General features: G+C 36.5%; 2 protein-coding genes and 1 long non-coding RNA gene across 3 annotated transcripts in view; 2 read left to right on the top strand and 1 right to left on the bottom strand.

Moving 5' to 3' along the window:
• Positions 1-2,059: 2,059 nt before the first annotated feature.
• Positions 2,060-4,639, bottom strand: LOC135084203 (tubulin alpha chain). The gene is made up of 3 exons (XM_063978939.1): positions 4,533-4,639; positions 3,415-3,637; positions 2,060-3,267 (listed from the first exon to the last, which is right to left on the bottom strand). Exons 1-3 carry the CDS (start codon positions 4,533-4,535, stop codon positions 2,141-2,143), a joined length of 1,353 nt encoding a protein of 450 aa, XP_063835009.1. The 5' UTR covers positions 4,536-4,639; the 3' UTR covers positions 2,060-2,140.
• Positions 4,640-13,185: 8,546 nt separating this feature from the next.
• Positions 13,186-14,036, top strand: LOC135084306 (uncharacterized). Its single transcript, XR_010259816.1, has 2 exons — positions 13,186-13,369; positions 13,814-14,036. It is a non-coding gene; the product is annotated as an uncharacterized LOC135084306 (long non-coding RNA).
• A 3,170-nt stretch (positions 14,037-17,206) lies between these two features.
• The window catches only part of LOC135084234 (uncharacterized), a 37,513-nt gene continuing 28,971 nt past the window's right edge, over positions 17,207-25,748 (top strand). Inside the window, exon 1 of the mRNA XM_063978986.1 lies at positions 17,207-17,408. The gene's annotated coding sequence lies outside the window, so the exon portion shown is untranslated. The remainder of the gene's footprint in view (positions 17,409-25,748) is intronic.

The raw sequence follows: 25,748 nt of genomic DNA, 5'->3' as shown, positions 1-25,748 counted from the left end.
CGTATTTTAAAAACCTAGATTTAACCGAGTATTTATTAGCCCACGTTTGTACGTAAGGGTGTTAATGTACTGAAACAGAAAATAGTGAACTTTCTGGCTTATCTTGAAATATTTACATTTTACGACGTGATCTGTCAAGAACTCAAGATTACTTTCTAAATAATAAAAGCATTGTAACTTGGCTGAACAGATTTTGATACAGTTTATTTGAACACGTACCTACTCAAAATTCTATAAAACACCATGTCTATAAAAATAAAGCCACCGATAACAATTTTTAACTTTTAAAGGTTTTTGGGTCGGGGTTTTTTTTACACATGGCAAAGTTGCATCTTTTATTAAAAAACTGCGCAAATAAGTAAATAACATGTACAGATTGCTGATGCGTATAAGCGATTGGAAATGCGCCACACTGCTCCAGATTTAGAATGCACTCCCGAGTGACTTCCTCCACTTGAAGATTAAGGACATTCGTCTCGCACTGGGGGAGACGCAGTGGAAAATAGCCTCGACACCAAAAAACGACCAAGTTTCACGCTTGACGAAATACTTTAGTATATTTTTACGTACGATTGTTCTAGACAAGAATGCACTATAGTAAAAATGACCGAGTTAGGTAAAACTCCCATCTGCTTCGTTCAGAATTTCCACTATCCACAACTTAATTTCTGTAAATAAGTAGTGAACATTGCAGAGAAGTTTTATTCCTGGTATTTTAAGTTTAAATAAGTAGGTGTAAATAGGACAATGAATGTCTTTCTAGTATTACATAGTAGTAATTTTATTATTCTTCAAATACAAACAAGTTTTGTCTGCATAGACCAAATGTTGACTGGTAGACAATGCCGTATGACATCATGAGTTAATTAAAATGGTGCTAAAGAAAGATTGTAATAGTATTCGTTAATTTATTGATCAAATTAAGCTAACTAAACTAATAATTTAGTAGGTACAGGTATTATAGATTAACTATAGTTTAATCATTTATAGATTAACTATAGTTTTTTCTCGTACTTTTACAGTATTATAATTCCTCTTCAAACAAATAATGCTTAATTTATTCACAGCTAGCTACTTATGCCATGAATAATAATTAGCTCATCTCATTAAGGTGCTATGAATAAACGAGTCTGTGAGGAAAACAACACGTTCAATGTCTGCGACAGTTATCATACCAGTCCATACATAACTCGGCGCCTACTTAAATCGAAAGACTGATGTCATGCGACTAATATGACACAGTGACCAAATAAGGCCTGCAGTAAAAGGTGATGTCAGCCCACTAGCCGATCTTGAGCTCATTACTACAAAAGGAGTTACGTCAGTCGTCGAGGACATAAAATTACACGTAGGATGGTGTGGGTGTCTAGTCTTTAGGCTAACAGAGGCACTGTGAGAGATAAGGCGTCCTCTCAACTAAACGAGTAACTTCCTCTATCCTGGGCCAGGATTCCATGGTCCTCTCTATACGCGTTTTCTACGTAGGTAGGTCAGCAAGTGGTGGGGTGGTCTATTCAACACCACTAAGTTGTGATTTACAGATTAGCTAAGTCCAATGTCGTCTAATAAATGCCACTAGTCGTCTTACCTGAATAAATTATTTTTGATTGATTGTTAAATAAAATAAGAAAACACAAAATCAGTTTTATCAAAATCGGTTCAGTAATATTTGTGTGGCAGTCTGTAAATAGTTTTCTACGTGTACCATTACGTTTTATTTTCTTTTGGAATTAGTGTTTGAATGTATGTGCTAAATATCTTTGCTTGAATTTGTCTGTCTTGTTGGTTGTCCTAATTAAATAAATAAATATCCTAATGCAGTTAGTCTGCAGTTCTTGAGAGTATATCCTTTCAAAAGTAGCAGTTTTTCGTTGCATTGCCTAATTAATTTTATACTAATTAGGTAAAAAAAAAACTAATAAAATTCTTTTCAGAATATAAACTGTCTATTCAAAGGTGTGTATGAATTTAGAGGTGTTGTGTGTTGTTATCTAGCTAGCCTTTTCTGTTCTAAAATTGGGTATGTAGGTATTCATAGAGAAAAATCAAACGAAAGAAGTCAACATAATTTTCTTTTTATTTCATTTCACCGGAATGTATCGGTGTGAGCGAGCCGGAAGGAAAATAAATAATCATCGGCTTAGTACTCTTCGGCGCCTTCGCCCTCTCCCTCGGCGGAGTCCATGCCGACCTCCTCGTAGTCCTTCTCGAGGGCCGCCAGGTCCTCGCGGGCCTCGGAGAACTCGCCTTCCTCCATTCCCTCACCCACGTACCAGTGGACGAAGGCGCGCTTGGCGTACATCAGGTCGAACTTGTGGTCCAGGCGCGCCCACGCTTCAGCGATGGCGGTGGTGTTGGACAACATGCACACGGCACGCTGCACCTTGGCCAAGTCGCCTCCCGGCACGACGGTCGGGGGCTGGTAGTTGATGCCGACCTTGAAACCGGTGGGGCACCAGTCCACGAACTGGATGGTGCGCTTGGTCTTGATGGTGGCAATGGCCGCGTTCACGTCCTTCGGCACCACGTCACCCCGGTACAGCATGCAGCACGCCATGTACTTGCCGTGGCGCGGGTCGCACTTCACCATCTGGTTGGCGGGCTCGAAGCAGGCGTTGGTGATCTCCGCCACGGACAGCTGCTCGTGGTAGGCCTTCTCGGCGGAAATGACAGGCGCGTAGGTCACGAGCGGGAAGTGGATGCGCGGGTAGGGCACCAAGTTGGTCTGGAACTCGGTCAAGTCGACGTTGAGGGCGCCGTCGAAACGCAGCGAGGCCGTAATGGAGGATACGATCTGGCCGATCAGACGATTGAGGTTGGTGTAGGTCGGGCGCTCGATGTCGAGGTTGCGGCGGCAGATGTCGTAGATGGCCTCGTTGTCGACCATGAAGGCGCAGTCGGAATGCTCCAGAGTCGTGTGCGTGGTCAGGATGGAGTTGTAGGGCTCCACGACGGCGGTGGACACCTGCGGCGCGGGGTAGATGGCGAACTCCAGCTTGGACTTCTTGCCGTAGTCCACGGAGAGGCGCTCCATGAGCAGAGAGGTGAAACCGGAGCCGGTGCCGCCTCCGAACGAGTGGAAGATGAGGAAGCCCTGGAGTCCCGTGCACTGGTCGGCCAGCTTGCGGATGCGGTCCAGCACCAGGTCTACGATCTCCTTGCCGATGGTGTAGTGGCCTCGCGCATAGTTGTTGGCCGCGTCCTCCTTACCAGTGATAAGTTGTTCTGGATGAAACAACTGTCTGTATGTGCCGGTGCGGACCTCATCTGGGGACAAAGGAAACAATGTTTAGTATTTTGAAGCTTTTCCTTTAGTTATTTAAGTAAAAGGTGAACTTCAATTTCAAATTAGGACTTCTTTCTCTGGTCCCGTTCAGTTGTATGTAAGAATCTGTAAATTTATAAGATACTAACCTACTACTGTAGGTTCCAAGTCCACAAACACTGCTCTGGGCACATGTTTGCCCGCCCCTGTCTCGCTGAAGAAGGTGTTGAATGAGTCGTCTCCGCCCCCGATGGTCTTGTCAGTGGGCATCTGGCCATCGGGCTGGATGCCGTGCTCAAGGCAGTAGAGCTCCCAGCAGGCATTTCCGATCTGGACTCCGGCTTGGCCAACGTGTACTGAGATGCACTCACGCTGTTGAAAGGAAAATGAATTGAAAAAATCTGTTTTTTCTTCGAAGATATTATTGTCATGGTTTCTTGTGCTCGTCCCTATTGTTAATTCTAGCTTTAAATGCTAAGTACCTAAATGAATTTGATTCAAGTCGGGCGTTAAGTAGAATGTCAGGGATAGGTAAGTAGTACACAGCCAGTGTACATTGAGACTTTCATGGCATGACAGGCCACTTTTTCTATGGAGAAAGGTGAAAGTAGGTACCCAGGTAGGTACATTGCTCGTACCTACAGTGAGAACTGGGGCGTCGTCAATCAATGTTCATTGTAGAACCGTAAAGCAAAAACTTTCATTGAATTCGAAACGTCGCTAAGCGAAAGAGGATACTCACAAAAGTGCGCAACCTTGAATGAGGTCAGCGGACACGTCACTTGATAAATCAATACGAAAACAAGATCGGTGAAGTCATACGCCCATTTTAGAGCTAAATTGTGAAGTTATTCAGTGAAAAATGGTGAAAAGTTTAGGCAAGAGTTGGGAAAATCTATTGAAGTTAGGCGTGGCACCCGGCATGGCAGTCTCGATCGGCTAACGGAAACGGTCAATTTGTTCGGTACGGTTATCAGCTTAATAACTACCGTTATCGCTAACTAACTGAAAACAATGCTGTAGCATTTGTTTCTTCTATGAAGACAATACGAAAGTTATTGAAAAATTGAAAATCGAATCGTGAAATGATAACCCGGCCAAACGAAAAATGCCACTGAACAAATGGATAAAGTAGTCAAATGCAGACATTTCACCGCGGTCGGGTTATAAGCCGACAAAATGGTGGCGTGACCACCCGGCGTTTTTACATGAAAATAACTTCTAGAAAAGCACTGATAAATACTAAAAGAAATATTAAAACACTTACCATGTTGAATAGAGTTTTGTAGACTTAACGTACAAAATAAATTACTTAAATAATGTCAGTTAGTCGTTCAGCGCGACCGGTTAAGAGGCTTGCCGAACGTGGAGTAACAAGAAAATTTCCGTTAAAATCGCTTTTATAGGGCCGGCATCACGGGGGAGCGACGCCGCGGATGGCGCTTTCTGATTGGTCGATTCGACTGCCGCATGGGTGGATCCACCAATAAGGTCACAGCTGCATTATATCACCATTGCGGGAATATGTGGGTTGGTGATTCATTCAAGTTAATTCACCTTTAGTGTTGTTGCGATGTCGATATTTATCGAAACTAGATCGCTGGCATTATTTTGTTTGACTAGTAGATAATGTATTTTAAATAGATTTCTACGTACCTAATACATTCAATATAAGTAAATATTATTTTATTCAATAGATTAACATGAATAAGAATATTTGATTCATCATAAACAATCTACAAATAGATAAATGCTATTAAAAATATGCAATTCTTAAAGACGTACTACAAATAATGTATTTTCTGGAAAAAGGCTTTTAATGAGCCCTTTTAGTCCAGTAGAATTAGCTTTTAAATCGGAAATAATTCCTACAAAAGATTTTATTGTTTTAATGGCTTCATTGGTTGCCCATTAAGACTCTCCTAAGTTTTCGACTTCGACGGAGTTGTGCTTAAGTGGTGGGGGCCCCCGAAAGAGGCATTTTTTCGGTTTTCCGGTTATACCGCGTAAAGGACTTACCCTATCAAAAAGTGGTCTTCATGACGGTTGAAGGGCACTTAATCCTGCATTGAATAAGACCAAATTCATATGTTTTGGACAAACCGTTCTCGCGCTAATGTTCGGCAAAGTAGAAAATATACGTATAATTAATGACCCTTTCCACGTCCAATGGTTTGTTACCCACAGGCTTCCAAGTCTTGAAAAGGGCCACCTCAACCAGTGTAACCCTATCAAGGCTTACGAGCTTGATGCGCCTATCCTTGTTCGTCCCAGCCGTTCCTTAACTGCGGTTGCTGCACCTCTTCCTGGCACTCACCTGAACGACTCTGTGTTACCTACTGTGGCTGCCCCTCTTCCTTGTATCCTCCTGCATGACTACGTTGCCTAGCCGTATGCCTGGTCTAAGGTTCGACGCCAAAAATCAACAACAACAAGTTCATATTAAAACGCTGAAGAGTTTTTTCTTTGTTTGTTTGAGCGCGCTAATCTTAAGAATTACTAGTTTGATTGAAATCATTATTTTTGTGTTGAATAGCTCATACATTGAGGAAGGCTATAGGATATATACAATCACTCTACGACTAATAGAGGCGAAGCAGTAAAGAAAAATGTTGCAAGCACGGAAAATAGTATTTAAACTATTTTCACGCGTACAAAGTTGATTTTGTGGCGTCGAACCTTGGACCAGGCATATAGCTAAGCAATGCAATCGTACAGGAGGGTACAAGGAAGAGAGGCAGCCACATTAGGTAACACAGAGTCGTTCAGGAGAGTGTCAGGAAGAGGTGCAGCAACCGCAGTTAAGGAACGGCTGGGACGAACAAGGATAAGCGAATCAAACTCGTGAGCCTTGTTAGGGTTACACTGATTAAGGCGACCCTTTACAAGGCTTGGAAGCATGTGGGTAACAAGCCATTGGACGTGGAGAGGGTCATTAATTATACGTATATTTTCTACTTTGCCGAACTTTAGCGCGAGAACGGTTTGTCCAAAACATATGAATTTGGTCTTATTCAATGCAGGATTAAGTGCCCTTTAACCGTCATGAAGACCACTTTTCGATAGGGTAAGTCCTTTACGCGGTATAACCGGAAAACCGAAAAAACGCCGCTTTCGGGGGCCCCCACCACTTAAGCACAACTCCGTCGAAGTCGAAAACTTAGGAGAGTCTTAATAGGCAATCAATGAAGCCATTAAAGCAAAAAAATCTTTTGTAGGAATTATTTCCGATTTAATCAATTTTTGTGTTTAATTCTACTGGCCTATTTTACACGTTAACATATTATTAATTCAATACAATTGAATTTTATGAAGCAATATTTGTATTCTAATAACGTTGATTGATAGAAGCTATCAACTGATCAAGTCATAATAATATAAATGTTTGTAAAATGTGGTCGGAATCGCTAACTGTTAACATAATAGACTCCAGTGTTAGAGTCATACAAAATACCACGTGAGCTGTAGAAGAACGCATTTTATTTCAACTTTACATATTTATAGTGTCCCAAAAACAAGGGATAACCTTGTAACTATCGATAAGCCTCACTATGGTCTCTGTGGGCTGAGTGTGAGTTTACATCAAAAGCGCTCACGTGAGCGCGTTCAAAAAATGTATGAAAATTTTAGTTTTTGAACGTTTCCCGCTAGGGGCGCTGTACACTCCGTCATATATTTAATGTCATTTTGATATGTCATGTCCCTCTGATATAAAATATTGGCCAGGTAAAATTATCACGGTTTTCGAGAATTTAAGTTTATTTTTGGATTTTAAGAAAATTGACGCATGCGATTGCGATGCCAGATTACGAATAAAATTTTCCTTTTCTTCATTTTAATTTTTTTTTTAATTTTTTGGAACTAAGTTTGTTGAATTTCATGAGAAAAACTAATCACAGGTGGCATCTCCAAAAATTAAAATCTATAAATCTGTGATTTTTTTTTTTGCTAAGGTCAAAATAATTGTGATATTATAGAGATCTTGAGGAGGCCAATCGACAGTTGTAAAGTTAAACATTGTTTTTGGGACACCGTGTATCAGTAGCGGCGTAAGGGGGGGGGCGGTGGGGGCGGTCCGCCCCGGGTGCCAAGCATCAGGGGGTGACACAAGTCGCGCAGATTAGTACTCACTAGCACATCTGCATGGCAATCTGCGGTGTATGTCATGATAACAGTGTGTGTAAACAACAAACGTACTAGCAGATTATAAACAAAAATAATGAATTATTATAATCATACAGATATTCAACATTCAAATTCTAATAAAAAAAAATAAGAACTACAAGGAAAACGAATATTCTTCCAAGGTATTAATAATAAATGGAATAGCTAGAATATAATTAATATAATAAAGCCAATAAGGATACAAAAAAAAAACTTGCGGTGTGCATGGTGCAGTGTGTGATGGATCATTGTTAAAATCACATAATGTTTTTTTAGCTTCCCTTCAGTAGGATATTTAAATCCATACTTAATGGTTGTCACTCGAGAAGGTAACTATTTAGAAATGTTTAATGTTGGCCTACAAAATCTACTAAAAAACATTGTTATAACAAATTGATATTGTGCTGTGTACCTACTATCCGTAAATAAATAAATAATTATATTATGACCAAATTTTTTCAATGACTTGCTAACTTTCCCCCATGATTGATGTTATCTTTTTATTCGCCTGACTGAAACATCTTTATTACAATTAATTAATCGTTAAACGGATTACAATATCGGTTAATGTAAGCATCAAACAGTTACTAAGCACCGTATTTGATTTAATTTAATAAGTAAATATAAAATCTCAGCGTAGTACAAAGATCTTAGTGAAGTACATAATCTGAACGAGTATAGTATTTTATAAGTAATAAAATGATTATGATTCTTTCTCAAGTCGGAAACCGACTTACTAACGTTAATATTATCGACACATCGAAACTACTTTACTACATCACTAAAAATCGTTACTTGTCGGACGGAGGAGACACTCGCACACATACACAATTTCTGGGGTGAGGCCGTCTGGAATTGCTTATTCATTTTTTAATAATACCATGACTAAAATATGTATGGCAAAAGTGGTTTTTGTGTGATTTTTTCAAAATGATAATGTAATTTCATGGCTAGGACTTAAAATATCCTTTGATTCATCTGAAAATTCATAAAGACCGCCGTGCACGCACACATAAGCACGTGTAGAAACGATGGCCGGCACGAAGGATTGCCTTTTATGGAAGACTGCAGCGGTACTTAAACTTTTTTTTATGAAACTGCATAGCGCTCGTTGCAATATTACCATTGTTATGTATTCAGTTGCCAGGTATTACGTATTGATCAGCAGGCCACTTCCAAGTTCCACGCTTACGTTATTATAGTTTCTTAGAGAAAAGAGATATAGGTAGGGTAGGTGTAGGTAGGTACTTAGGTATTTTAATAATTTCCAGTAACAAGGGTTGATTCATTTAAAATTAATTAGCTCGACTGCGCGAGTAATTGCCTCATAATTAATAGCAATGATGGATGAGCCATATTATATATTAATATTTATACCGTACTACGCCTTTCTTTTTGTAAGTTTTACAAGATTTTTGTAAAAAAATTAAATAACTGCTGATTTCCTCCTGCTATTTGTGTGATTATTTATTGTGTAATTACGAATGAAAATTATTTGTTTACCAAATAATATTAATTAATAAATAAAGTTTACAATTAAAAAAATTATAGAAAAAGCTTAGTTGCCTAATTCTTTGAATTTCTAGAGTTGGTCATTTACCCAGTGTTGCCAGTCGGGTCTAGTCAGAAATTACCAGAAATATAAAAAAAAGTAACCTTCATACGGGGGGGGGGGGGGGGTGCGGAGCGATGATTGTGTAAGGTTGTTCATGGATGGAAAATGAATACAATTGATCATCTAAATTCGAAAAGTGACCAGTCGTATAAAAACGTTTCATGGATTTGCGTTTTATTATCGAAAAACATTCGCTAAAACTCATTTTTTTTAACAAATAATAAATCAAATTCAAGTTTAAATGCACTTTATGACATAATTTTTAAATTGTCACTATTAATATTTTTTACTGAATAACCTGTAAAGTTAATTCTACAATTTCTGAAAAATCACCTAAAAGTAACCTTTTCATTAGTGTAACCTAAAAGTAACCACAGCAGTTCAAAAGTAACCTAAAAGGTTACAAAAGTAACCTTCTGGCAACACTGCATTTACCTAAAGTCCGATTTTTAATTCGACGGAATTCTGACAGCTGTCATTTTTTGACAATTCAGAGGTAATAAGCCTTTTTTGCTTTGAATTATTAATAAATAATATGAAATGAAATTTCATCAAGTACAACTTACAAGAATGAACTATTGTTTGTTTTGTGAAATCAATGTACACTAATTATTATGTACATTTTAGAGATTAAATAGAAAAAAACGTGTTTTTAACACGGTAAAACAACATATTATCATAAACGAAAATATGTATTGATCATCAACCATCATTATCGTCATCATAATCAACTTGGATTATAAAATTGGCATCTTGTTAAATTGGTTATTTTATGAAGCTAAGATTTTATTAACAAAAGGATTTTCATAAAAAAGGTTTGTAACCCATGGATTATTGGCCAGTAATAGAAAAATAATTTCCCAATTTTTTTTGTAACTTCTAAAATATGATAATAAAAATTCAAATAACCATTTTGAAATGATCAGTACATTTTTAAGCCTTAGTTTTTTAAGTGAAACCTTAAATTCAAGAAAGGATTATTTTTTAATTTGTGAAAATGCTCTCCATCCTTAGTGGGAATGTTTCAATGTTGGCAACACTTCTGAAATGTCAAAATTCCGTCGAATTAAAAATCAGAGTATAGCTGGATTAGTTAATAATACATATAGCCCGACCAGGAACATAAAAACCCTCGGCATGTTGCGGAAAACTAATGGTACTAATTTCTTTTAATGGCAACAGTAACTGAAAACTTCATTGACATGTCACCTTGCATGTCAGTCTATTGCTGTCAAAGTGTAAACAAACTTTATTTTAAATGTGCCCAATTGATTTTGTGAATTAAATTGCTAAAATCTTTTTAAAGTCGTGAAAGAAAAGTGGTTCACAATGTGTTAAAGTATTTGTCGAAGAGAAATACTAAGGGTTCGGACAATATTTTCATTGAATAATGTTTCCGACAAAGGTTGTCAAATTGACTGACATGTTTATCGCATAGTACAGTCCACTATGAAAATTAGCAGTGGTTTGTTTCAACTACCTATTTAAAAAAAAAAATTCACTTTCTAAGTGTTGAATTTTATGGAATTGGGAAAGAAGTACCGAGTTTGAAGCGTTCATGAGCAAACATTGCAGTTGAATATTCAAGTTCTGAATTTGATTTTTGATGAATAATAAAATAAATCCTACTAGCTCGATTGATGGTTTCATTTAATTTATTTAAACCAGGTTACCTATAATAATATATTTTCGTTAATTTACGAAAATATCAAATTAGCCCGTAATCCTGAATCCTGATACATAAAGTGAGCCTATTAATTTAACACGGGTACGACTGTACTCAGTGTTGCACTATCAAATGCAATTGACGCGCCTCTATGCCAGGGTTTTTATGTTCCTGGTCAGGCTATACTTAGTTTAAAACAATTAAATTCTACTTGAACCTGCTTTTTGCTCATAATCGAATGTCCTTTGCTTGACTCCCTCACTTACTTGCGAGGGTTAACCCCGTATTCAAATTTTAGTAAAATGCTGAATAAAATTCCAGGTAACAGAGGATTGGCTGGCACTAAGTCACGCACGCATCCTGCCTGGGGATACCTTCCTATGCAGCCATAAAAAATCTATCCCATCAAAAACAATACTTGTCAAAAAAACCAAGTCTCGCAACTCAGTTGTTCTACGGTAAAAAGTTGTGAGATCCATGTAATACCAAGTCCAGGCCAGGAAATCTTTAACGTTTTACATAAATTATTGACTTGGCCATCGCACTAAATAATTTAATTTACACGTGTTTTCATGCGATGGCCAAGTCAATATATTTATGTAAAACGTTAAAGATTTCCTGGCCTGGACTTGGTATTACATGGATCTCACAACTTTTTACCGTAGAACAACTGAGTTGCGAGACTTGGTTTTTTTGACAAGTATTGTTTTTGATGGGATCTCATTTCTTTTTGTATTTTGTAGACAGCAGTTATGTATCTAGAAAACTGGACCGAAATTGAAAAATTTTACTCGACTTGGCGGTTGCACTACCGTGCCCCCAAATATTTTAGTTTTTCCTTGATTCATACACCAAACACTACTTATATTCCAAATTTGAAGCTTCTAGGTCTGCTAGAAGTGCCTTAGAATTTTGATGATCGGTGAGTCAGTCAGTGAGTCAGTGAGTCAGTGAGTGACAAAATTAAGTAACTTTGACCCGTTATAATTCTTAAACTACTGGTTCAAATTGAATGAAATTTTAAATATACCGTGTCTTTACAATGCCTGCATAGCTAATGAAAATTCAGCCTTCTAGTTTTATCCACAACGAAGTTACAGGCGGTCGAAAATGGCCTGAATTGCTTCGAGAAAAGGATGGTACGGCCGTGCCGCTTTTTTGCTCGACTTGGTGGGACAGATATTTTGTTCGCACGCGACCGCGAAAAGCTGAAACCGTTCTGGAAAGTAGATAGGTAGGTCAAATTAATAGCCATTTGAATTTGAAAAATGAGTCCAAACTCCATTAAAAAAACACTGGTTATCATTATAGTTACGGTTAAAGTTAGGTGGTGCAACCTTAGGTGCAACTCCGCCTAAAAATAATATCTACTTTTATAGTTATTCTTTTTACCGTTAGGTAAATTATTTCAAATAAGACCATGCGATCAGAGTGAACTTAGATCAGTAGGAAAGAAAGGGTAGGAGAGAGACCTTTTTTATTTCTGAAAGATGTAGGTCATCTTGTGTTTTAGAATGGATGGTGTGGTACCTAGCGCCCTCTTCACCAAACACTTGAAGTTATGACACAGTTTGGGAACCACTGAATCAACTTTCAAGGATTTTGTCTTGCGCCTTTATTATGCTGCCTTGCGCTCATTACCTGAATTACTGTCTAAAATTCAATTAATATGTACTTTTAATAAACCGACTAAATATTTCAATGTGGTAAACATTTCAAGACCAAAACTGGTTTGTTGATTTAGCGCCATCTAGACATTTGACTTTAAACTAAAGCAAGAGATTTTGACATGCTATCGCAAGGTTTAGTAAACTTAACTCGCAAGCGAAGTGCGAACCCTCCTAACATCTAGTAGTGTCATCTATAATGATCTTACTGTATTAATTCCCTTTCAATTTTGAAAAAATTAGGCGAAAGAAACGGGACTGATAAAATGAGAAAACTATATTTTCCTCCTCTTAGGTTAGGTAGACGTATTGCCTTATTTTTGTAATTATACATTACTTGAATTAATTAGCTATAACAGCATTATTTATTAATATTGTATTTCGAGGCCAGTCCCAAGGTTTATGTTTACCAGCAAAAATGAATGAAACAACGTTTATTCAGAAAATAATGAATCACTTTTTGTTTCTGTTCAGTAGAAATTACAAAAGTAAACTTGCCTTCTCACTCAGATTACTCAACTTCGTTATAGTGTGAAAGAGACAACTGAGTCGTATAAAACCAAAGGTGGCAATCTGACGTTTTGGTCAAAATTGAGTTATGGTAGTGGCAACACTGGAAATCTTGATTAAATTTATATAAACTACTCTCTCGGAATCATAAACGGCTATCTCCCATGGTTACAACTGTTTAAAATGGCCCTTAGTACCAAATCCGGCAATCTTCTGATACTTAGAAACAAAGATGGCAATATTGTATTCTCAACCAATAGGAAGCCCTCAATTTACACGTCATAGTATGGCGCATCTACGGAAAGTTCGTTAATTTGCAGTGCCTTTTAAAGTGAATTATAGGTGTCTAAATCATTGCATTTAGTTAAATTTATAATAAAAGTGAAGATGGAGAGTCACCCAATACCAGAGACTAATAGATACACAAGAAAGCGGCGAAGAAACACAGAAAACTGGAAGAAGAATGTGGCCAAAAAAATGAGGTTAGTTTCAATCTAGGGTTGTCCATTTTAAATTCGCGTTAGGGGGCTAGTGTTGGTACAACTGGGCTTTTTAAGACTCTTATATAATTCCGTTGTATGTAAGTAACTAACTAACTATGTAAACAAATCTAGGAAATCGATTATAACTTACTCCTAATTATCGTATCGATTTGAAACTTAGAGATCGTATGTAAATCGGATGACAATACAATAATTTGGTACAATCGAGCTGATCTAATCATGGAACCAGAAAGGGAACTTTTCAGAAGAAGAAGAAGAAGAGCTTTCTTCTTAATCCCTTTGAGTTTTGGCTCGTTTGGTTTAAATTGACAAGTCCGATATAATATCTTTAACAGTGTATTATTTATTTTTATGAAACTATAATTTATTTGCTTTATTTTGATGAATTACATGCTATTTTTGAACTCATAAAAATCTCCACAGGTATTCAGCTCCATCTACTGAAACTAATTACTGTGAAGAGTTATTGGCTGATACTAGCGAACTGCGTATTTGAAAATACGACTCACAGTTACAATCGTCTGGTCATAAGTAAATTTGTAATGAGAAAAGTAATTTATTACTGTTTCTAAGAAAGTCTAATTTGAGGCTCATTTATGTGACTAAACATTTTTATTTTATTAAATAAACAATGAGTAATATTTTTCTTGCTTTGTTTGATTGACAACCCTGCATATTATTTATTTTCAAAATGGCTGCCTATTTAAAACTTCGTAACAAAAACGGCATTCTGCTCTTAGTTCAGTACCAAATACGGCAATCTTCATTTTTCAATGACAAAGGCGGCAATCTGAATTAAATAATTACGATTTTTGTCTATAATTATAATATTCTATGTGATTTACGTTGTGTCATTGAATATTCGTAGAAAATGCAATATTTTAAAAATGTTCTTGTTGTTGTAAAAAGTAAATCTAGCGTATACAACGTTTTTTTCATTTTGCCGACAATGAGTCAAACTGCAGATGGCCGCCTTTGGTTTTATACGACTCAACCAGGGTACGGAAACTTCCATACTACGATCAAACTTGCTTCCAAACAGCGACTTCAGTCGATAAATTCCAATACTTTTTTTTTTTTTCTTCTTCTTTATGGCTCTCGCGGATTGCGTTTAGCCACGACGGGGTTCTTGATTTTTGCGTTCAGTTTTGCCATAAGTTTTGCGGACATTGCGTTTAGACAGGGTGGGATTGGGTTAAAGTTAAAAGGTAGGGAAACGAATCAATTACGGAAGGAAACGGAACAAAGGATGGTTTTCATAGGATCAATTTAGGTGTGATATAAGTACAAAATAATAAAAATAAAATAATATTTACATAAGTACAATATACATTACTATTTACAATTTTATATTATTATGGGTAATAAATTCGGCTAGGATATTATAAACATCAATGTTATTGGTATATAATAGGCAAGTGATGGATGTAGGAAAAGGAATTTTAATGGCTAAAAGAGAACTAATAAAAGAGGAACGATCATATAGGCAACAGTAAAAAAATATGTGATTTAAGTCTCCGACGCCAGAACCACAAGTGCACGAATCATAATCAAGTACATGAATTTTAGCCAAGTGTGCTGGAGTGCACACGTGACCAAGTCGCATTCTAGTTAAAATGGTAGTAACTGTTTTGGAAAGATTAATTTTAACAAACCATGGTTTACAAAGGATGGATGGTTGAATGAGCTTGTAATGTTTCCCCTTAGATTGGCTAGTGAACTCCCAATTCTCATCCCAGGCAGATTTGAGATAAGCTTTGGGAAGGGCTGCCGTTAAGTCATGGCAATAATTTGTGTACGGATGTATATCTCCACACTCAACCGCTTCATTGGCCAGCTTATCAGCTTTATCATTTCCTGGAATATTGGTATGACTAGGAATCCACGCAAAATTAATTAAATGACTGTTAAGACTACATTTGTGAAGTAATTTCCTGCATTCTGTAATAATAGGATAATTAGTATTGTTCTTAAATGGAAATTTATGTAATGCCTGCAAAGCACTTTTAGAGTCACAAAATATTACAGTTGTGTTTAATTTCATAAGGAGAGCATACTCTAAAGCCTTAAACAGTCCAAAACATTCTCCTGTAAAGACTGATGATTCTGGACGGAGTTTTATTTTCTGGACAATATGATATTGTTTATGGTATGCGCCAACGCCAACATGACCCGTTGGAGAGTGCTTAGATGCATCGCAATAGATATGATGCCAATCGCCCCAGTGTTCGTCTACGATCTGATTGAACTTAATGTTAGCATTGTAGTCATCCTTATGTATGTCTAGGTTGAAATGAATTATCGGAGTAAGAATAAGGGATTCAAAATTTACAGAAAATATCGGAAGAAAGGAGGTTCTGTGGACTGGGGCTTGGATTGATATAAATTTACGAAAACTAATAATCACACAAGGAGGAGATTTACGTGACCAATAAGAGGAAGTATCAATTAAATCATTAAGTCTGTTGAGTTTGCTATATATAGGATGGTCAGCAAATTGAAGTACACGGAAAAGATACTTGTCACATAAATATTGGCGGCGTAATTTCAATGGGGGCTCAACACATTCAGCTTGCAAGGCATTGATTGGACTCGATTTCATAGCACCAGCTATAATCCTTAGCGCTTTAGATTGAATCGCATCCAATTTACTTAAACCAACTAAATTACAAGGCTCTAGATAGAAACTGCCATAGTCAAGTACACTTCTTATAATAGCATTGTATAAAAGTCTTAATGACGCTGGGTGAGCACCCCACCAGACTCCAGAAACACATCTTAAAATATTTAAAAGCTTTTCAGATTTTGCAGCAATGCTATAACAATGAGGAAGCAATACTTTTTAACTACCCTAAAACTTTTTAGATGTCGCTGCTCCTGTTTCCTTCATATTTTCATTTTTTTCTTAATTAAAATATATTTCAGAATATTGTTAATTACAATGTGAAAACTTTTTTTAAAATGAAATTAATTTGTTTTAATTTAAAACTGAACGGTGACATTTTTTGTTATAATTTACATAATAGAGTAGTAGAAATTACTATTTAACATATGGCAACTTTGTTTTTCCTCCAAAATGGCCGGTGTTGTTTTTGTTAGGTTGAATGCATTCTTGTTTTCTTAGCCATCGTTTATGAGTTCTGTGGCCCTATTAAAGTATTGAAGAGTCGAGTCAAATTCAAGTTCATTCCTTCGTACCTGCTGCTGTTCTGGTTCATCGGAGTTTTGTTCGTTCCTTCGTGAATCGCGAAGAAACTTTCTGTTATGTTCACAAGTGATCTGAGTTTTCTCAAAGTGCAAATGCTTTTTTAGTGTTGTTGAAAACTTTGCGAAAAGACGCTTTTGGTGTATAATATTATGTGTGTTCATAAATAAAGTAAAATTATTAAATTGAAAAGTTTTTGTTTATTTGCATTTCCATGTGCAATGTAGAATTTTTCCAAATCCATTGTTTTGAAAATAATACAATACGTACACCATAAAGATAAATACTTTCAAAATAATGGATTTGAAAAAATTCTACATTGTACATCAAAAAAACAATAATTCTTTGAAGGTTATGAGGGCCTATGTGTGCGTGAACTGTGTGTATGTGTGCGTGGACTTTATGTATGTATGTGTGCGTGGACTATGTATGTATGTGAGCGTTACGTACGTAGGTTAAGTACAGGGAATTTAACACCAGGCTGTCAATTAGTAGGTTCAAAAATTTGACAGAGAGGGTTCTCTATTTCCTATGTATTACTTTTCTCTATGGACTCAACTAGCTCTTTCTCGTTGGTGTCCTCGACATACGATATTTCCGTTTAGTTTTCCCGCGCTGCGCAGAACAAGTGCGCGCCAAGCCAAGATAGACCGCGCGCAAACGTAACTTTTGCCGTGCACGAATCGAAACTCGAAAAACAAATAAAAATACTGAAAAAAATTAGTGGTGTTGTAAAATAATGAAATAAAAGACGTGTGTTTTGTTAGTGATATTTGTGTGTGTTTGCAATTTACTGAAGGATTATTGAACGCAGTAAGTTTTTATTTTATTAATAAAAAGTAAACACTATTTTGCGACCTTGAGAGACAGATTTTTATGACAGAAAATACTATATAGATTTTGCTTTGAGTTGGGTCGTTTGGCCTTATAAAGTCAGAGCCGTTACTCACAGATATGGTAGCAGATCAGCAGATTGGATGTAGGATGCAGCTGCGAACCTATTATAGTATCCCAGGCTACCATATTAACCGGCTACCTCGAAAGTATGGTATTGTACACTGTAGAGTTATCGGACGTTATTATAACAACTTTCTAAGTTATGATCGTAAACGGCTTACAATTACAAAACAGGTTAAATTAATTTTATAAATGGCGTTGCAAAACATTGATAAGCTCATTTAAATTCATCTAGAATTTCTAGATGTTAATAGCGACTTGCCAAAAGAGTATCTATTATTCTCTTTCCCATAGGTTTTCTAAGTCAAAAGCCTACGTAGAGATGTACGTACATACATGTTTGTTGCCATGTAGCACCATAATAAAACACCTGCTGTTGAAATTCAAGTACGAGAGTACTTACTCAGTAAATTGATATTCATGCAAATTGCAATTACAGTCACTTCGCCAAATATGGCCGATGACATAATGTAATCGGCAAATTGTAAGGTCACTGAAATACTGAGGTCACATGCCACACACAGACCACATTTATTTTAAGTTTTGAGTGCGATAAGTTTCGCAAAAATAACAAAAACAAAGTTTTCAATCCAACGAAACAAAAACAAAGTTTTTTTTTGTATCCCATGTCATTTAGGAATCGAACCCAGAACCTCTGAATCGACGGAGTTCATTTTCTACCACATTTCTGCCTTTCTCAACCACTTAATCCTCGCGCCACGGAAGGCATAGCCTACGCCTACTCGTATGTAGGTAATCACAGAAAAATACATAACTAGGTAGGTATTTTATTTCGTGATCTAAGCATAGGAATCAATGAATGACCTATAATTTAATGATTTACCTAAAATTTGTAATTTAGAAGAATTTAAACATGGGATCATGAATGATCACAGAGGACTTCGATTACTGATCGTTCTTGACGATCGCCCACAACACCCACATTTTACCATTGACTAACGTAAATCAATGTTTTGCCTGTTTCTGCCCTCCTACGAACAGATGGTGTCGAAAAATGTAGGTGGTTGATACCGGATGAGGAATTAAGTGTCATAAAAAAATTCAAATAAGTATGAATGATTTGTGTGTGGCTTCTAAAATTGGACATACAGTCAAGTCAAAAACGGTGTTGAAAACCAAATAAAATTACTCTAATGTGTTCTACAAACTGTTTCGGCACTTTACTACTAAATCAAACAAATCATTTCATTTTTATTTTACTTTGTTTTGATGTGCACATTTTGCGTTCTGTACCAGATAATTATTTATTTTTTATACATTTCTTGATATTGTTAAATTGATACAATGTCATTACTATAATGTTAATTACACTGTTCCACATTTCTTTAGTCATGATTGTACTTAATAAAGTACTTAGGTATTTCATCATTTTGTAACAAAAACAAATCCAACGTAATTTTGCAAGTTCGATTATGACTCAAATATTACTTCACTGAACAGCTCATAACTCCGTCGATTCAGCCCATAAACAAGATGATCAAATGGTCCTTCGAGCCTGATTCAGCTCGGACAATTCCAGGATTCAGTATCAGCCTTGTGCTCGTTTCTCACCGCTATTTCGGCGCGGACGCAACGAAACCGCAGTGCGTCAGCTGACTTGAGGTTTTGAACGTATTACTTACTCACTGAAGGTAACTGAAAGGGTTCGATACTCATACAAGTTAGGGAGAACAGTCATTACGCGATGACATAATTTTGAATGAGTAGTCCTGCTTTTACATAGACGGGAATGAAGAAGAACCTGAATGAGCTATTATTAATTGGGAAATCACATTAAAATCAATGCAACTAAGAAAGAACTTGCGTTACTTGGCAACCGCATCGCTTTCAGTTTTAGGTAGGCAAAAGAACAGTTTACTTAGTTTTAACAAAAAAAGTTTCCCACAAACCGAATGAGTAATATCCGCCACAGTTAGCATTAACCATTAGAATTCATGTCACGATCGATTTGTGGAGCTTGCACGAAGATTTTAACACTCGTACCGCAACTCCAACAACTTTAGAAATACTCGTATAATAAACTGAGTCAATGTGAAACAGAAGATTTTTAAACAAAAAGTTTTGGCGTATTCGATAATAAACTTTGTGAAAGGGCTTTGACATCAAAAGAGATGGCCAAAAAATCACAGAATAGCTAGAAATAAAACAAAGTTTGCTACCTCCTACTGAGTGTGTGTATAAAGGGTTATAAGATTGTTCCTATTCCAGAAACATTTGGATTAAGTAGGGGTGTTTTATTCCCTTTTAAATTAATCTGAGTTGGACTCAGACTGGTGGACCTCTATTCTCTTGATTTCTGCCTCTTCACAGTCAAATCCTCAAACAATATTCGGCCGGCGTGTAAACAGTGCGATGACATCATGTATCGGACGCTAATATTAAAACTTGGCCGGCAGCCATCGACGAGGATCATGGAAATGGCAGAGAAATATTACGAATGTTGGTTCAACGGCTCGGGAATAGGCGGGGTGTAATCAGTTGACGATAACACTCGTAGATATTCAGAAGGAACTATACAGGGTGGAAACAATAAGTGATCTCACTCGATTATTTCTAAACTATACAAGATATCCAAAACTGGTTACTGATCCTGAAAGTGCTTCACGAGCTCTATCCAACGGTACCAATAATAGGTTACAAAATAAACTGGATCTATCTGAAAATTCAATGTTTCCAGTCTCCATACATTTAGTAAAATCACATAATATTAAAAACTATACAAGATATCCAAAAACTGGTTACTGATCCTGAAAGTGCTTCACGAGCTCTATCCAACGGTACCAATAATAAGTTATAAAATAAACTGGATCTATCCGAAAAATCAATGTTTCCAGCTTCCATACATTTACTACTGCCACAGTCATGGCACTCATCATGTCTTGATAATATTATAGCAAGTAAAGCCTAAAACCAATGTTTTCCGTGAATAATATTAAATAAGAATGCAATTTACGAGTTAAGTTTAAGTGTTTATTATTTAAAATAAAAAAAAAACACTTCTAATATTGTGTGGCTAGCATAGTGGCATACATTTAGTATGGAGGCAGAAAACATTGAATTTTAGGATAGATCCAGTTAATTCTGTAACCTATTACTAATATCGTTTGAAAGAGCTCGTGAAGCACTTTCAGGATCAGTAATCAGTTTGTCAATATCTTGTGTAGTTCAGAAATAATCGAATGAGATCACTTATCGTTTCCACCCTGTATACTTGGGAACACCAGTTGGTATTTTTTTCAGGATTTGGACACATGATCATGAAGGAAGTTTTCTTTATTGCGGCAAAAGTATTCTATCCTCGGCTTCACTGCAGAAAGTTATCGTCAATCATCACTTTACTAATGTTAAGATTATTACGAGAAGGATTGATAAAGCAATAAGCTGTCTTGAATGTCTTTTAGAGCTTGTAAATGCCAAGGATTGGATAATTATGCAGTCTGGCAGTCATTCATTGTATTGTACTCATTAGATGGGTGTTTAAATCAAAATGTTAGAACCACTGGTTAAGTTTTCACACAACTATCAGTCAAGTTGTAGATCCTGACTACACAGGGGCTGCAGCGCGGTAGGAAAATAGTCCCGAAATAGCGAAAACAAACAAAATATCTTGTTATTGCAAAAGTTGGCGCACTCAATCAAAAATGTGCTTCAATAACAACGACGGTTATTTTGAGATAGTTCTTAGAAAACTATTATTTTTCCTCCAACTAAATCGCTTTACCAAGGGCATACGACGTGTAAGGCTATTCTGGACTTACGTGGAATACTTATTACTAATGTTATTCGCAAGTTTGGCCTTAAGTGGTCATTCGTGTCAAGGTCCACTAAATATGATGGATTAGCCGGAGCTGTGTCACGTCGGGATTTATTTTAAACTCTTTTTAAAGTAAGTAAGTACCTATTTAACGGTTACATTTCAATTGTTTAGATTTCTACAAATTCCTTTTCACTTTGAATCTTTTGCAACTTTCCTCTACATTCTCTTTTTGTTTTCAACACGTTCGTCCTCCAACGTCCTTGTTTTAAAACACCAAAACTACAGTGTATAATTAGCGTTTACTATAGTTTATTTTCGATTTCATCTGTTGGCCGGTGACCAACTGGGCTTCCTCTGACTCAGTCAGGAAGCTTCGGATCTAGACCTGGCTTTCGGCCTAGATTTCTGTGCTTCCGCCTGTTATGTAATCGTATCTAAGGCTTTGGTTGATGATTGGAGAGAGGGAAGGAAATAAGAATATAATTTCTGTTATTTATGATAAACTAGCTCTGCCCCGCGGTGTTACCCGTGGTTTATTATGATAAATAAATAGTTTATGTGTTAATCCAGGGTGTCAGTGGTGTCAGCTAACTCCACACCAAATTTTATTAAATTCGCTCCAGCCGTTTAGACGTGAAGAAGTAACAAACAAGTGTGATGACCGTAGCGCCTATAGCAGCAGTCTTAGGAAGAATTTCAATTAAAATACTAGTTTTAGTTTAACAATGTGATAATGATTTTACTTAATGTAAATGCTTATGCACATACGAGTCTTTATTTACGACTATCTACAAGTCACTCACTAGGGACATGAATACAATTGAACCGCTAGCTGGTTTATACCTACTTAAGTACTTTACTGTTTCCATGCCACCACTGCATGCCACGAAGTGTTTACGAGTGCGTTAAGTGTCTCTACCACCAAAAAGGAAAACATTTTCACATTAGGTGTTAGTAGGTATCTGAATGGATTGAAGAAGTTTAAGTTGGATCCTGGAAGTTTGCTGTCATATTCAGCGAATTTAATGAAGAAATATTATGATTTGAGTTAAAACTGAAACTATTATCTTTGTCAAACATTTCAAAAAATGTCTGCGGATATTTTGGCATCACATCAAGTCCGTTTTGAACAGCAGGTGAATGAGATCATTTGTATTGTTTTAATACACTTATTTTTATGCGAACGACCTTTTACTGGTTAGAGTTTGTTTTGTTGATATTAATGTAAAAATACTTATTCATAGCGTCCGTTGTTTTTCACGACACAACATGTAAACGTCTAAACTGCAAACATAAAATGTTGAATGTTACGGACTAAGTATTCTCACCTCTCTTTTCCACCGATGCAACTCCTGGGTAGCCAGGATCTGCAGCTTGCCCGCCATAAAAACCCAACCTGCAGGCCAAGTTTGTTCCGGGCGAAAGTTAATTAACTGTCTTTGGACCCGTAACAAATTAATCAGAAGAACATAGGAGGAGGAGGGTCCGAAGTTGTTCATTTCAGCATTTGCAAAACTTTGACATCTTCCAGGATCAGAAGCCATCCATTAAACACCTTGATGGGTAGCTGAGTACTTACCTTTAAAACTCAGAGCAGTTGCTTAGCAAAAGAGAGTGGTATTAGAATTAAAATTTTAGCAGTCTAAAACTGGTTAGGCTGTCGGTATATTTTTAGAATAGAATAGAATAGAATAGAATTTCTTTATTGCGGTAAATGTGGTACAAAGTAGTGATAAACAATGAATGTTCGTTTCACACATCTAACCAACGACAATTGGCATGCAACATACAGTGAAACAGAAAGCACACAATTATGTCCAAATAAATAAGTCTCTAAGATTATAAAAATTCAACTAAAATAATTAATTAATTAACAATGATGATATTATACATTCAATAATAATAAACAAAATACATTTCGATTAAAAAAAAATATATAATAGAAAAACAGTGTCAATTTCTTTAAAATTTGCAATTAATAAATTCATTTATGCTATAAAACATTTGTCGCTTAACAATTTATAAAGCTGGTATTTAAATTGCTTAGTGGGTAAGTCCTTCATTGCGTCCGGAAGTTTATTGTACAGTTTTATAGACATAAAGTAGCAATTTCTCTGAAAATTCGTCGTTGAACAAGACGGTACCACCAAACGATTAGGATACCGTGTAAAAAATGTACAAATCTCTCGTTTCGTTTGAAAAGAATTAATATTGTTCTTAGTAAATATACATATTTCAAAAATATACATTGATGGTAATGTCAGCAAATTAAGTTTTTTAAATATTGGTCGACATGAATCCATTGGCCCAGCACCACAAATAGCTCTCAGACACTTTTTTTGAATTAAAAAGGCACGCTGGATATCGACCGAGTTTCCCCACAGAACAAGACCATATCTTAAATTTAAGCAGACGTAGCCGTGATACGCAGCAAGTGCTGTCTTTTGATCACTAATTTTTGCAAGGCGGTATAAGGCAAACGCAAATCTATTAATTTTTTGGCAGACACTAGATACATGTTCCTTCCAAGTCAAATTCGCGTCCAGATTGATTCCAAGAAATATTTTACATACTTTTAGTACGTAACATCCCAATAATCCTGTTCATTAACACTCTTTCATACTAAATGTTGTTTGCTTTGCCTTGCGTTATTCACGTCTGTTTACGCCGCTGGCGCCTTGACACACTGCGTTGAAGGTGTTACACTCGTTTCATAAAATCAATTTGTATGGAATCGATGGCTTTGAGAACATTTTCATTTGTTTCTGATTCGATATTCTTATGCGCCTTCTCGCCTACAAAAAACTGTCTTTCACGAAGAATGTTTGGAAGAGATCGTTTTTAGACATGGTTGCTTTTGACTATTGTACCAATTGTACTACCTATTACCATCATCATCATTCAGCTAATTTCAACTGGCATCTTTGAAAAGCACTAGCCTTTTTTAGCAGAGCAAGAGTCCATCAAAACGTGATATTTACTTGGAAAACTGATCGCGGAAATTCTTGTAAGATTCAATCGATAGTACAACAGACTATCCTACGTTTTTAATTGGAGATCTTGAACTATGTATAATGTAATTACTTTATTAATTTAAATTAACTATCAAGCTAATCTTAAACGCATTTCATTTGCAGATGACGTCGTGCACTATCTTTGTTTGTCTATCAGTCTTTATTGTAATGACTCCGTTTACTGCATTCAGCCAATGTCAGGCAGTCGTGTCAGATCTATTTTAGTTCTCACATGGCAATATAATCTTCTAAAGGTTAAAAATATTACTGTAATATGCAATAAAGTTTGTTATACAGTAATCTATTCTCGGACTGACTCTGGCTGGGAGTCTACATAAACCGAGGAAGAACAACAAGCTTAGTCTTAAATACAATTACGTAGAGTCGTAGCATAAAGGCCGTTACTCAGGGGATTATTTATGGAAAGTGAAAAATACCATCTTAACCACCACAGAACGTGACCTTACTTGACATCTCTTGGATATTCGCCTTCCGAACCCATCCCGCCTACTTCATTATTGTTTGTCTGTCCAATGATCCCATTCCCTTAGATTTAAACTTGCCAATTCAAATGGCAAAGCTAAGCTGTTTTCAAGTTCAAAAACAGTCTGAATTCTCTACAGAACGAGTCGACAAATAAACGTTTTTCTTTCAACTCCTAATCGTATTTTGTTTTTACGAGACGTTTCGCTGAATGCGCGGTGTTTTGAATCCAAAATAAATTCTTGGCCGAAACCAGTCGGACCCATATCGTGCACCAGATTAGGGTTGACAACCATCTTCTTGCATTTTGCTGACTTGCGGAAACTTCTTGCAAAATTCTCGACCAAGGAGATTTTGATGATTAGGTAACATCTTGAACATACTCTGATAAGGCTAGCAAGTTTTTTTACGCTGAAGTAGTCAAATACAATAAATGGGCATAGTATAGAAGTACTTAGTTAGTTTATTGTTAAGATCCCAATAACTAAAAATCCATTGCCTGCCCCTTTGAGTCTGGCATAAGCATCTTCGTTGAAGTGATGATACCTCCTAACTGTAGTTAGTTATGCTTATTTTACAGGAGTTAACTTTATTTAAGTTCTTCCTGCAAAGTTTGCTCAAGAAAAACCTGTATGTAACTAAATATAGAATTTGAACTGCTAACAACCCTAACCCTAACATATATACGAGTATATGAACGTGGAGCCAGACGAATGACCTTGGGAATTCGTTGTCCATGTTATCTTCGACACTATTTACGATTCTAATTAACATGGCGGTGATGTAAGGCAATTTAGGACGGCAAAAACGAGCGCTAACATTATTCACTGTGCAACGCATCTCATTAGCGCCTGTAGAGCTTGGTGGAAGAGTGAGTGCCTAACAATATCACTGTTCACTGTGTTACAAGCTAAGTTTTGT

Source organism: Ostrinia nubilalis, chromosome 25, assembly GCF_963855985.1.
Source record: "Ostrinia nubilalis chromosome 25, ilOstNubi1.1, whole genome shotgun sequence".
Lineage (NCBI taxonomy): Eukaryota > Metazoa > Arthropoda > Insecta > Lepidoptera > Crambidae > Ostrinia > Ostrinia nubilalis.
This window is presented reverse-complemented; position numbering and strand designations above follow the sequence as displayed.

Excerpts from the sequence above, each read along its gene's own strand:
- LOC135084203 (XM_063978939.1), bottom strand. Across the intron at positions 3,268-3,414 it reads CTTGGAACCTACAGTAGTAG|ATGAGGTCCGCACCGGCACA; the intron begins GTTAGTATCTTA and ends CTTTGTCCCCAG.